Source organism: Silurus meridionalis, chromosome 25 (genome assembly GCF_014805685.1).
Source record: "Silurus meridionalis isolate SWU-2019-XX chromosome 25, ASM1480568v1, whole genome shotgun sequence".
In the NCBI taxonomy this organism is placed as follows: domain Eukaryota; kingdom Metazoa; phylum Chordata; class Actinopteri; order Siluriformes; family Siluridae; genus Silurus; species Silurus meridionalis.
Genome location: NC_060908.1, coordinates 16572501 through 16585000, shown reverse-complemented (window position 1 = coordinate 16585000; position 12500 = coordinate 16572501). Strand labels below are relative to the sequence as shown.

The following is a 12500-nucleotide window of genomic DNA, read 5'->3' as shown; positions in this document are numbered from 1 at the left end:
AAAGAATAAAGAAAAGAAAAGAAAAAAAGAGGGAGAGGGAGAGATCAAAAGGGAGGGAGACAGAAATGTGTATAAGTGTGTGTGTGAGTGTGTGTGTGTGTGTGTGTGTGTGTGTGTGTGTGTGTGTGTGTGTGTGTTAAACCCACATGGTCAGCTGGGTTGGTAGAAAACAGACAGAACCCAAGGATGGCGAAGATGACCATGAAGAAGAGCAGGAGGAGAAGGATGTCGATGAACGGCGGGAGTGACTGGAAAATCTGCCGCAAGTTTCTACACACACACACACACACACACACACACACACACACACACACACACACACACACACAGAATGATGATATCAGTATTATTATATAATAATGTAACACAGGTGTAATAAGTCCTCTGTACTGCACTGTGATGATGTCATAATTATTGGTGATTCCTGCACTGTGATTGGTTAACCTGCGCACGGCACCGCAGTAGCGGCAGTCCACGAGGAAGATGGGTCTGAGAGCTCGGGTCACGCGCAGGTGAGACGTCTGTCTCACCAACACCACGATCGCCTCAACGAACTGGATCAGCAAGACGCTCATCTGACGCGCAAAACACACACACACACACACACACACACACATACACACACACACACACACACACACACACACACACACACACACACACTATTACTTCTAGAACCAACATCCAAACACAATTTAACATCAGCAAACACCCCATTCCAAAGTGACAACAACACACACACACACACAACATAATTCTTCGTCCATAACACACCTTCACCATGGTTCTCTTGTGGCGTATGAACGTGTGGAAGCCGAGCCACCGAAGCTTCATACACAGCTCAAAGGCCACCATCACCAACGCTAAGAGCTCCAGAGTGGCATGAACCTGTGGGGAAGGAGAAGCGCACACACACACACACACACACACACACACACACACACACACACACCTATACACATTTCTGCCAACATGCCTTTGGTGCTATGTTTTTTTTGTATAGAAGTACTTTTACTGTCAAAAGTATCTTTAAAGGTTTTGATTACTCAAACACACACACACACACACACATGCGCATACTTACATAAACGTCGAGCCGAAGCGGCGGAACAGCCGGAGCCTCGGACAGCGAGAGCAGCATTAGCAGCATTCCAGTCAGGAGCTCCATCAGGTAGAAGAGATGATTGTGGACAAACAGGTAGGCACTGAGAGCGCGGGGATTCCGCGGGTGTGTGTAGAACTTATCGTTATTCTCCCCTTCCTGACACACACACACACACACACACACACACACACACACACACTTACACTATGACACTGGTGAGTTCCTATTTCTAAATCTGTGTGTGTTACCTGTAGATATATCGCTGCTTCCTGGTAGTTCATCTCCCAACTCTGCCGCAAGGAATTGGGGCAGGTGGATTCCGGGGCTGTAGGGTTGCTCATGTTGTTTAGAGCATCGTAGGTCCCGACGCCATCTGGAACAAGGTTACACAGCATTATTAATAGGTTGTTATGCTGAACACAAACACAAACACGGCTCCAACAGTGCTGGTGGACTTAAAAGCTCCTAGAGTGGAGAGATGAGTAAGGATGAACAAATAACCCTGATCCCGACATAACAACCTCCTCAACTGTCCCCGAGTGTCCCCACTCACACAGGACCCCGAATTGTTCACCACAAGCCCCATTTTACCTGATTACCAGCCAGTGCCTTGTACTCATGTACCCCAGCCCCATTCCCATTCTTCCCCAGTGTATCCCAACATCATCATTTCATATCCGTTTGCCCAGACAGATATTCGGTTTTGCCCCCATGAGCCCAGACACCATCAACATTCCACCCCTTGTGTACCTGGACACCATCACCATTCCACCCCCTGTGCCCAGACACCATACATATTCCACCGATTGTGCCTAGACACAATCACTATTTGCCTCCTCATGCCCAAACCCCATCCCGGCTCCTCATGCCAGGACCACCTCCACATTCCTTCTGCTCATTCCCAGCCTTCCTGTTCATTCGATCTACTCATGCCTAGACCACCACCTCATTCTGTCTTCTCTTGCCCAGACCCCAACCAGTCTTCCCTTGCCCATACCACATCCCGATTCTGTCTCCTCATTCCCAGACCACATCCTTCTTCTGTCTCTTAATGCCCAGACCCCATCCCCTTTCTCTCCTCATGCCCAGACCCCAGCCATGATCAACTTCATACCCTCATATTAACAGATACAAGTCACTCTGATGTCTTTAGCTCTATGAGGACATACAGCAATCAGACAGTTTGCTTTAGTTGCTAACATCAGTCAGGTAGCTACAAAAGATGCCCCTTTATGTTGATTGTGGGGCATATGCTAATTATAGTCATAAATTAAAACATTACAGCAGCATAAACTCAACGCTGACGTGTAACATCAGCACATTAACAGCAGACAGTAAACACAGCTGATCTCCCTCCGTTACCATGTACCACACAGAGGAACGAAAGAGGAAGTGTTGATTGGCCGAGCAACCGCCGGCCAAACACTGCTACCATGTGTGCTGTTGGTTTCCATGGCAACAGCTGTAAAGCGACGTCATTGGTAGTCAGTTAAAATGCCAAAACATCAGAAGTCAACTCCAGAAAGACGGGGCAAAAAAATTAACAAAATTCAGGAATTCTAAAGAAAGCCGGCTGTGCCACACCAGATCGGAAAAAAATGCCCTCTTCAGGATCCTGAGGAAGGAAACCTGTAATCCTCTGGGAGAAATGTCAGGAAGAGATTCTCAGTCTTCTTCAATAATAACATCCAGTCAAACTCCAAGAGCAAACCATGTCCCAGGTCCCGAATCGCTCAGATGAATTTTAGATCCAGAACACTGTTAGGTTGAATCCTATGGCTGCTGGAAATCTGCTCTCAGACGTTCAGTGAGTCTGTGAGGCAATGAGTCTGTGAGGCGGTCAATGGGTGAGTCAGTAAGACAGTGAGTTGATCAGTTGGTGGGTCTGTGAGTCAGTCGGGAAATGAGTAAGGCAGTGAGCTGTTGAGTCTGTGAGGCAGTAAGGCAGGGAGTTGTTGAGTCGGTGAGGCAGTAAGTTGTTGAGTCGGTGAGGCAGTAAGGCAGCGAGTCGTTGAGGCAGTAAGGCAGGGAGTTGTTGAGTCGCTGAGGCAGTACAGCAGTAAGTTGTTGATTCGGTGAGGCAGTAAGTTGTTGAGTCGATGAGGCAGTAAGGCAGTAAGTTGTTGAGTCGGTGAGGCAGTAAGGCAGTAAGTTGTTGAGTAGGTGAGGCAGTAAGGCAGTAAGTTGTTGGTCGATGAGGCAGTAAGTTGTTGAGTCGATGAGGCAGTAAGGCAGTAAGTTGTTGAGTCGGTGAGGCAGTAAGGCAGTAAGTTGTTGAGTCGATGAGGCAGTAAGTTGTTGAGTCGATGAGGCAGTAAGGCAGTAAGTTGTTGAGTCGGTGAGGCAGTAAGGCAGTAAGTTGTTGAGTCGATGAGGCAGTAAGGCAGTAAGTTGTTGAGTCGATGAGGCAGTAAGGCAGTAAGTTGTTGGTCGATGAGGCAGTTAGGCAGGGAGTTGTTGAGTCGGTGAGGCAGTAAGTTGTTGGTCGATGAGGCAGTAAGGCAGCGAGTCGTTGAGGCAGTAAGGCAGTTGTTGAGTCGATGAGGCAGTAAGTTGTTGAGTAGGTGAGGCAGTAAGTTGTTGAGTCGGTGAGGCAGTAAGGCAGGGAGTTGTTGAGTCGGTGAGGCAGTAAGTTGTTGAGTCGGTGAGGCAGTAAGGCAGTAAGTTGTTGAGTCGATGAGGCAGTAAGGCAGTAAGTTGTTGAGTCGATGAGGCAGTAAGGCAGTAAGTTGTTGAGTCGATGAGGCAGTAAGGCAGTAAGTTGTTGAGTCGGTGAGGCAGTAAGGCAGTAAGTTGTTGAGTGGGTGAGGCAGTAAGGCAGTAAGTTGTTGAGTCGATGAGGCAGTAAGGCGGTAAGTTGTTGAGTCGATGAGGCAGTAAGGCAGTAAGTTGTTGAGTCGGTGAGGCAGTAAGGCAGTAAGTTGTTGAGTCGATGAGGCAGTAAGTTGTTGAGTCGATGAGGCAGTAAGGCAGTAAGTTGTTGAGTCGGTGAGGCAGTAAGGCAGTAAGTTGTTGAGTCGATGAGGCAGTAAGTTGTTGAGTCGATGAGGCAGTAAGGCAGTAAGTTGTTGAGTCGGTGAGGCAGTAAGGCAGTTGTTGAGTCGATGAGGCAGTAAGTTGTTGAGTCGATGAGGCAGTAAGGCAGTAAGTTGTTGAGTAGGTGAGGCAGTAAGGCAGTAAGTTGTTGAGTCGATGAGGCAGTAAGTTGTTGAGTCGATGAGGCAGTAAGGCAGTAAGTTGTTGAGTCGGTGAGGCAGTAAGGCAGTAAGTTGTTGAGTCGATGAGGCAGTAAGTTGTTGAGTCGATGAGGCAGTAAGGCAGTAAGTTGTTGAGTCGGTGAGGCAGTAAGGCAGTAAGTTGTTGAGTCGATGAGGCAGTAAGGCAGTAAGTTGTTGAGTCGATGAGGCAGTAAGTTGTTGAGTCGATGAGGCAGTTAGGCAGGGAGTTGTTGAGTCGATGAGGCAGTAAGGCAGTAAGTTGTTGAGTCGATGAGGCAGTAAGGCAGTAAGTTGTTGAGTCGATGAGGCAGTAAGGCAGTAAGTTGTTGAGTCGATGAGGCAGTAAGGCAGTAAGTTGTTGAGTCGATGAGGCAGTTAGGCAGGGAGTTGTTGAGTCGATGAGAGCTGAAAGTCAACTGCTGGATGATAAATATAAAGATGTTGATATTGGGGAAAGCTTCTTTGAGTGCTTCCTCTTCTCCTGCTTCGTTTCCTCTTCCTTTAAGTAAAATAAGTCTTACTGACTCAAACCGAAGACAAGCTCATCAGGAGAAGACATGAAGGACGATCCGTGTACCGAACAGCATGAGGATCAAGTCTCTGCTAATCAGCACCTTGCTGAATGATCCAATTGAGACAAATAAAATCGAGTGTCCACTGAGGGACGAGAACGTGTCTGAGGAACAAAAAGTTCAAGAACAGGAAACTCCATCTAAAATACTACCTGTCTGACCACAAGCACACACACACACACACACACACACACACACATATTGGAGTGTGAAGTGGAATAAAAAAAAAAAAAAAAAACCATCCTGTGTGTAAGCGTTTATAGAAAATGAAAAAAAAGACATAGCACAGAGAAATCAGATGGTGTGTGTGTGTGTGTGTGTGTGTGTGATTAAACACTGTGCTGACACAGCATGTCCGATCTGTGTTTTTGTGTGCACGCATATACAAAGACCAGAAGGTTGCAGCTGACACTCAGGTCACATGACCGTCTGAGTACAGAGACAGTGTCCTGTCTGTCTGTCTGTCTGTCTGTCTGTCTGTTTATTCGCAGTGTGATGATGTTAAAAGTCTGTGCGCTCACATTAAGTTTGTTACGGTGGGATTTGTGTTTTATTTTTTTAAAGCTTTCAAAATAGCAAACTGATTTGTAGGTGGAGCCACGCATGATCTTCGTCCCAAATACGCACCAATCACGTTAAATATTCAGATTTTAAATGATAAATCTTTCCTTTATATGCAAAACAGAAACACAGCGCTGTTGGGAATACATTTTTTGGTTGTCATGGAAACACCGAAACTAAATAAACAACATGGCAAACATGGTTCTCTTGGTGGTTTGTTCTCATGCAGCCACTAAGTGTCTGAAAGTGGAAGTCAGGAAGATCGTTTTGATTCAGAGGCTCTGTGTAGGGGTCACCACCAGGAGGCAAAACACCACCAGAGGACAAAACACCACCAGGAGACAAAACACCAGGAGACAAAACACCACCAGGAGGCAAAACACCACCAGAAGACGAAACGATGTTCCTGACTCATACTTATGGTGTATAAAGATGAAGAAAGAGAGAAAAGAAGACAGAAACATGAGAGCAGAAGCTGGGTGAGGGTATACGCATTAGATGAGACACTCACTCTCTTCCAGCAGATCTCCGGTTTCATCCCAGGTGAGGATCAGAGGAACATCATCATCCCCATCAGACATCCTGCAGCTTTCTGTCTAAAACCCTGCACTAACTGTAAAATGAACCAGGCTCCAGCTGCACACTCACATCTGCTCACATCTGCTCACACACACCCTGTAAACTTCACTTCACACTCAGGACCCTGCTCACACACACTCAGGACCCTGCTCACACACACTTAGGACCCTGCTCACACACACTTAGGACCCTGCTCACACACACTCAGGACCCTGCTCACACACACTTAGGACCCTGCTCACACACACTCAGGACCCTGCTCACACACACTTAGGACCCTGCTCACACACACTCAGGACCCTGCTCACACACACTCAGGACCCTGCTCACACACACTTAGGACCCTGCTCACACACACTCAGGACCCTGCTCACACACACTCAGGACCCTGCACACACACACTCAGGACCCTGCTCACACACACTCTCAGGACCCTGCTCACACACACTCAGGACCCTGTACACACAATCAGGACCATGCACACATACTCAGGACCCTGCACACACACTCAGGACCCTGTACACACACACTCAGGACCCTGTACACACACACACTCAGGACCCTGCACACACACTCAGGACTCAGGACCCTGCACACACACTCAGGACTCAGGACCCTGCACACACACTCAGGACCCTGCACACACACTCAGGACCCTGCACACACACTCAGGACTCAGGACCCTGCACACACACTCAGGACCCTGTACACACACTCATGTTCGGTTCGGCGAGCACTCGGCGAAATACTGAAACTAACCGGAGCTTCAATAACAACGACGCCACGGCGGTGTCCCCAATCGCTCTCGTTCTCAAGCACAGTGTCCCTATTTAGTGCGCACGGCTCCATTACATCACGCCCTACTTAGGGCACCTATACAGGACACCCGGTGCCTTGTTAGGACGCAACCAAGAGGCGCGCCAGATAAGCGTTTTTTTTTTACGCCCGTGGTTTCACGACATCTGCCGCAAAGCGATCACGTGCATTTGAAAGAGCGTGTGACGACAACAAGTGACGCACAAAACAGAAAATAATACATATAAATAAATATTAAATAAATATAAACCTAACATGTGATCTAATTAGTTATATTCGGGGTTATTAGAATGGTTAGAAATAATAATTAGAAAAAAGGTCAACGCAAGCGTCATGGCAACGGCGTCATAGTAACGTACACAGAAACCTGACTTCCGGTCCGTGTCACGTCCAGTGCCGTTTCATCTGCCGCTTCACTCAAATTCACAAGGTATTCTTTTTTTATTTATTAAGTATAAGTCGGTGAGTAAATAGAATTTAATAAATAAAATTAAATAAAATATTATTATTATTATGATGTTAATGATTATATTGTTTTTATTGTAATTGTAAAAATTGACATTTCCCGTTTTTCGGTCTTGAATTTGTTTGTTTGTTTGTTTGTTTGTTATTATCAGTAGTAACAGTAACAGTATTAATAGTTATAATTGCTGTAATGTAAATTAATGTACATATAATTTATTAAATATTATAATCGTGTAATTCTACATTTCACTCATATACAGTACATAATACAGGTTTAATAGCTTTTATTAGAGAATCACTTTGAGAATCATTAAATTAATTAATTAATAAAGGTGGAATGTGAGGTGTGTAAGATTTTGAGGAGAATAAGGAAAAGACAGTGTGCTCCTCTGATTGTTATCCCAAAAAAAGGCAAAAGGTTGAATTTTCCAACTATTTCTTTATTGAAATTTTATTCAAAAACTATTAAAGGCATTTCAGATCAAACGACATAAAATAATCATATGATAACACTAAAGTCGTAACACTACGAGAATAAAGTCGTAGAATAACGAGAATAAAGTCGTAACACTACGAGAATAAAGTCGTAACACTGCAAGAATAAAGTCGTAACACTGCGAGAATAAAGTCGTAACACTGCGAGAATAAAGTCGTAGAATTACGAGAATAAAGTCGTAACACTGCGAGAATAAAGTCGTAACACTGCGAGAAGTAACACTGCGAGAATAAAGTCATAACACTACGAGAATAAAGTCGTAACACTGCGAGAATAAAGTCGTAACACTACGAGAATAAAGTCGTAACACTGCGAGAATAAAGTCGTAACACTACGAGAATAAAGTCGTAACACTGCGAGAATAAAGTCGTAACACTACGAGAATAAAGTCGTAACACTGCGAGAATAAAGTCGTAACACTGCGAGAATAAAGTCGTAACACTGCGAATGAAGTCGTAGAATTACGAGAATAAAGTCGTAACACTGCGAATGAAGTCGTAACACTGCGAATGAAGTCGTAGAATTACGAGAATAAAGTCGTAACACTACGAGAATGAAGTCGTAGAATTACGAGAATAAAGTCATAACACTACGAGAATAAAGTCGTAACACTGCGAGAATAAAGTCGTAACACTACGAGAATAAAGTCGTAACACTGCGAGAAGTAACACTGCGAGAATAAAGTCATAACACTACGAGAATAAAGTCGTAACACTGCGAGAATAAAGTCGTAACACTACGAGAATAAAGTCGTAACACTGCGAGAATAAAGTCGTAACACTACGAGAATAAAGTCGAACACTGCGAGAATAAAGTCGTAACACTCGAGAATAAAGTCGTAACACTGCGAGAATAAAGTCGTAACACTGCGAGAATAAAGTCGTAACACTGCGAGAATAAAGTCGTAGAATTACGAGAATAAAGTCGTAACACTGCGAGAATGAAGTCGTAACACTGCGAGAATGAAGTCGTAGAATTACGAGAATAAAGTCGTAACACTACGAGAATGAAGTCGTAGAATTACGAGAATAAAGTCATAACACTACGAGAATAAAGTCGTAACACTGCGAGAATAAAGTCGTAACACTACGAGAATAAAGTCGTAACACTGCGAGAATGAAGTCGTAGAATTACGAGAATAAAGTCGTAACACTACGAGAATAAAGTCGTAACACTGCGAGAATAAAGTCGAAATTCCGGTCTTATTCACGTAGCGCTATGACTTTATTTACGCAGTGCAACCACCAAATCTTTGTAATCTTCGATTTTCTTTATTTTACATGGCATTAAAAGGCTGCCGTTCCGATCCTGCATCAGGAAATCATGTTCGAGTTCTCTGTAGACTCACCTGCACCCCCTGCTGACCCGACTGCAGAAGCGCAGCTTGCTTTGGAGACCAAGTTAAAGTTAAACGCTATTGCCGGCGTGAGAGGGAAGAAGGTGATATCTCCGGAAGCACAGCACATCATTAGCGTTCTGGACGAGTGCGTACGCAAGATCGAGGTATCGGCGTTCCTGCCGTGTGAACTCGTGCATTCTGAGCGTGTCACTCAGGAGCTCAGAGACCCGGCGGTGGAGGCGCTCAGAGAGCACCTGAAACTGTGCAAGGAGTATAGTACTCTGTGGGGCTCGAGGAATGAAGAGACGATGGAACTCGCCGTGAAGAACTCGCTGAGAAACTTCCTTCGCCACGTGAAGCCACACAAAGAGGTAGAGACGGTGAAAGCAGTGCTTCAAGAGGCGGGGCCAGTCATCCAGAAGGACCAGAAGGCTGTACAGGAAGTGGCGGTGTGGTTACGGGAGTACAGAGCTGTGCTGAAGGAGCGGTTGATGGCCACGCCTCAAGAGGAGAGGGAGCGCAGGAGACTGGGGCATGAAGCGAGAAACAGACAACAACATAATGAAGAGCTCCTTCAAATGCTGGAGGGGAAAGTGAAAGCGGCGACTGAACACCGAGATACGACAGTGAGGAACAGCAGCTCCCTGTATGTATCTTCACGTGTCTCTCTCATTGTGTTTGTCTTATTCTGTCTCTTTTTTTCAGATCTGTAAGAAGGACAAAGAGATCGAGCGAATAAAAGACTCCCTCCATCAGATGCAGACGGAGTGGGAGCAGACCATGGCGCAGGTGCAGAAGAAGACTGAGGAGCAGCACCAATTAGATCTGAAGAACTCCGAGGTCAAACGGCTTCAGCTTCTGGAAGAAGGAAATCAGCTGCGAACTCAGCTTGAAAACCTGACCAAGCAGCACAGAGAGAAGGAGGCCACATTGCTGAAGGTGTGTGTGTTTGTGAGGGGAACAGAAAAGTATCAGAACAATGCAACAAGATTCGATTCAACTTCTTTTACCCAATCAGAATCTACAGCTCAGCAGAGCACTGAGGTCTTCACTGATCATGTATATATATAAATGTGTCTTTTTTGTCCTGCAGAAAAACAACAAGTTGGAAACCGAGATCGAAAACTGGATTCAGAAGTACGACGCGGAAATGGAAGAGAAACAGGTCAGAGTCCACATTGTTCCTGTGCTGACTGAGGTCCTCTTTCAAAACCAGACGCACCAAAATCATGTACCATCGTAGTGACCGTGTACAAAATGGCCAGAAGTTTGTGGACACCTGACCATAAGATTCTATAATCTGTACTATATACCACAGTAATATAACATCTCCACAATCTTGTGTGCAGGAGAGGGTGGAGCAGATGCGTGAGATGTACGAGGAGGAGCGGGCGAAGCTACGTGAGCTGCAGGACCTCTTCTCCGTGCTGGAGCTGGAGTACACGCAGATCATGGAGGAGAAACGGAGGGAGCGCGAGCAAAAAGAGAAAGAGGAACAAGAGAGAGAGATGAGGAACAAAGCCAGCGTGGTCATCCAGGCATTGTGGAGAGGATACCGTCTCCGCAAGGCCTTGAAGAACCAAAGCCAAACCAAGAAGGGCAAGAAGGGGAAGAAGGGGACGAAAGGGAAGAAGAAGAAGTGAAGGCGAGGAGAAACCTGGAAAGCTGAAGGCCATTTAATCGCTTCTGCAACGTCGGAGTCACAGTCACCCAGAAACTGAAAGTACTGATAATAAATCACTGCTTCTTTAGTTTGTTCCATTTCTTTTCTCTTGAAATCGAAATAGAACTGAAAGTGGGCACAGGGCGACGATGGGACGCCACTCCGACACGTTTCTATTATTTATTTATTTATTTTCACATTAATGCAACAAACAAGTGTAACACAGGCGTATATCAAACACAGAGGCGCCAAAACTATACTTTCTCTAAGCTGTGTGTGTGTGTGTGTGTGTGGGTATGTGTGTGTGTGTGTGTGTGTGTGTGTGTGTGGGGAGGGGGACTTTTTCACTCTCCGTCACTCAGCCCAGATGATCGGCTGCTCCTGTCTGATCTGAGATGTGTGAGGAGCTCGGCCCGGTCCTCCAAAAACAGCCGAATCTACGGATAAATAATTAAATAAATAAATAGTTATAAAATCTAATGTTGTTGATAATGTGTTTGGGTTTTTTGCCCCTTACCCGCTCCAGCTGTCCCACCGTGTCGTCCACATCTATGACCTCGTCTCCGCCCGCAGCACCGCCAGTTATGTGATAAAGGTTAAATGTCACCACCTTCACCTGACTCAACAGATGCGTCTCTTTGGGTGTCGTTTCCTGGACGTGAGTCCACGTCGACTCCTGCAGCACATAAACGCACCAATAACCATGATTATTATTTATTATTGTTATTATAGCAATAATTACACCAGTGCAGGGTCCAGGCACCACTTCACATGTCCAGGCGACAATTTTAAGCCCCGCCCACTACAGGATCTGAATCTGGCATAAACGTGGCTTATTGTTTAGAAACGTCGCCATGTTTGGTACTAGTTTGTAACAAAAAGAGGGTGTTTGCATATTGTGGGCTGTAGCGCCCTCTATAGTTCAGAACATTAAATGAAGAAGAACAAGAAAAGGAACTGAAGGGTCCAAGCACCACTTTTTGCAACAAAAAAAATTTCAACGTTGTCATTTCTGCCCCATTAAGTAAAATATTTATGAGGGTTTATTCAAGCTCCACCCCCAAGCATCTGCATCGTGTGTATTGATTCTCAGACAGAGGTGGTACCTGAGCAAGTGTGTGAGACAGGACCGGGTGTGTATTGACTCTCAGACAGAGGTGGTACCTGAGCGTGTGAGACAGGACCGGGTGTGTATTGATTCTCAGACAGAGGTGGTACCTGAGCGAGTGTGTGAGACAGGACCGGGTGTGTATTGACTCTCAGACAGAGGTGGTACCTGAGCGAGTGTGTGAGACAGGACCGGGTGTGTATTGACTCTCAGACAGAGGTGGTACCTGAGCGAGTGTGTGAGACAGGACCGGGTGTGTATTGACTCTCAGACAGAGGTGGTACCTGAGCGTGTGAGACAGGACCGGGTGTGTATTGACTCTCAGACAGAGGTGGTACCTGAGCGTGTGAGACAGGACCGGGTGTGTATTGACTCTCAGACAGAGGTGGTACCTGAGCGTGTGAGACAGGACCGGGTGTGTATTGACTCTCAGACAGAGGTGGTACCTGAGCGAGTGTGTGAGACAGGACCAGGTGTGTATTGACTCTCAGACAGAGGTGGTACCTGAGCGTGTGAGACAGGACCGGGTGTGTATTGATTCTGAGACAGAGGTGGTACCTGAGCGTGTGAGACAGGAC

At 45.9% G+C, this 12500-nt stretch overlaps 3 protein-coding genes across 3 annotated transcripts in view; 1 reads left to right on the top strand and 2 right to left on the bottom strand.

Annotated features, from left to right (window-relative positions):
- Positions 1 to 6223, bottom strand: part of tpcn1 (two pore segment channel 1) — a 15008-nt gene extending 8785 nt beyond the window's left edge. Inside the window, 6 exon segments of the mRNA XM_046839368.1 lie at positions 147 to 270; positions 445 to 575; positions 775 to 888; positions 1085 to 1261; positions 1354 to 1478; positions 5968 to 6223. Of these exon segments, the coding sequence (XP_046695324.1) occupies positions 147 to 270; positions 445 to 575; positions 775 to 888; positions 1085 to 1261; positions 1354 to 1478; positions 5968 to 6037 (741 nt within the window). The 5' untranslated portion in view covers positions 6038 to 6223.
- Positions 6224 to 7103: 880 nt separating this feature from the next.
- Positions 7104 to 10902, top strand: iqcd (IQ motif containing D). Its single transcript, XM_046839920.1, has 5 exons — positions 7104 to 7281; positions 9106 to 9777; positions 9857 to 10090; positions 10245 to 10316; positions 10501 to 10902. The coding sequence occupies exons 2-5, from the start codon at positions 9136 to 9138 to the stop codon at positions 10792 to 10794; spliced, it is 1242 nt and encodes a 413-aa protein (XP_046695876.1). The 5' UTR covers positions 7104 to 7281; positions 9106 to 9135; the 3' UTR covers positions 10795 to 10902.
- A 150-nt stretch (positions 10903 to 11052) lies between these two features.
- The window catches only part of cfap73 (cilia and flagella associated protein 73), a 5337-nt gene continuing 3889 nt past the window's right edge, over positions 11053 to 12500 (bottom strand). The window contains exons 6-7 of the mRNA XM_046839925.1: positions 11332 to 11490; positions 11053 to 11251 (exon numbers count right to left, since the gene is read on the bottom strand). Of these exons, the coding sequence (XP_046695881.1) occupies positions 11159 to 11251; positions 11332 to 11490 (252 nt within the window). The 3' untranslated portion in view covers positions 11053 to 11158. The remainder of the gene's footprint in view (positions 11252 to 11331; positions 11491 to 12500) is intronic.

Bases quoted from the DNA above. Each gene is read 5' to 3' on its own strand.
- iqcd (XM_046839920.1), top strand. From the start codon at position 9,136: ATGTTCGAGTTCTCTGTAGACTCACCTGCACCCCCTGCTGACCCGACT. The intron at 9,778-9,856 runs GTGAGGAACAGC...TCTTTTTTTCAG, and splicing joins CTGAACACCGAGATACGACA to ATCTGTAAGAAGGACAAAGA. The intron at 10,091-10,244 runs GTGTGTGTGTTT...TTTGTCCTGCAG, and splicing joins AGGAGGCCACATTGCTGAAG to AAAAACAACAAGTTGGAAAC.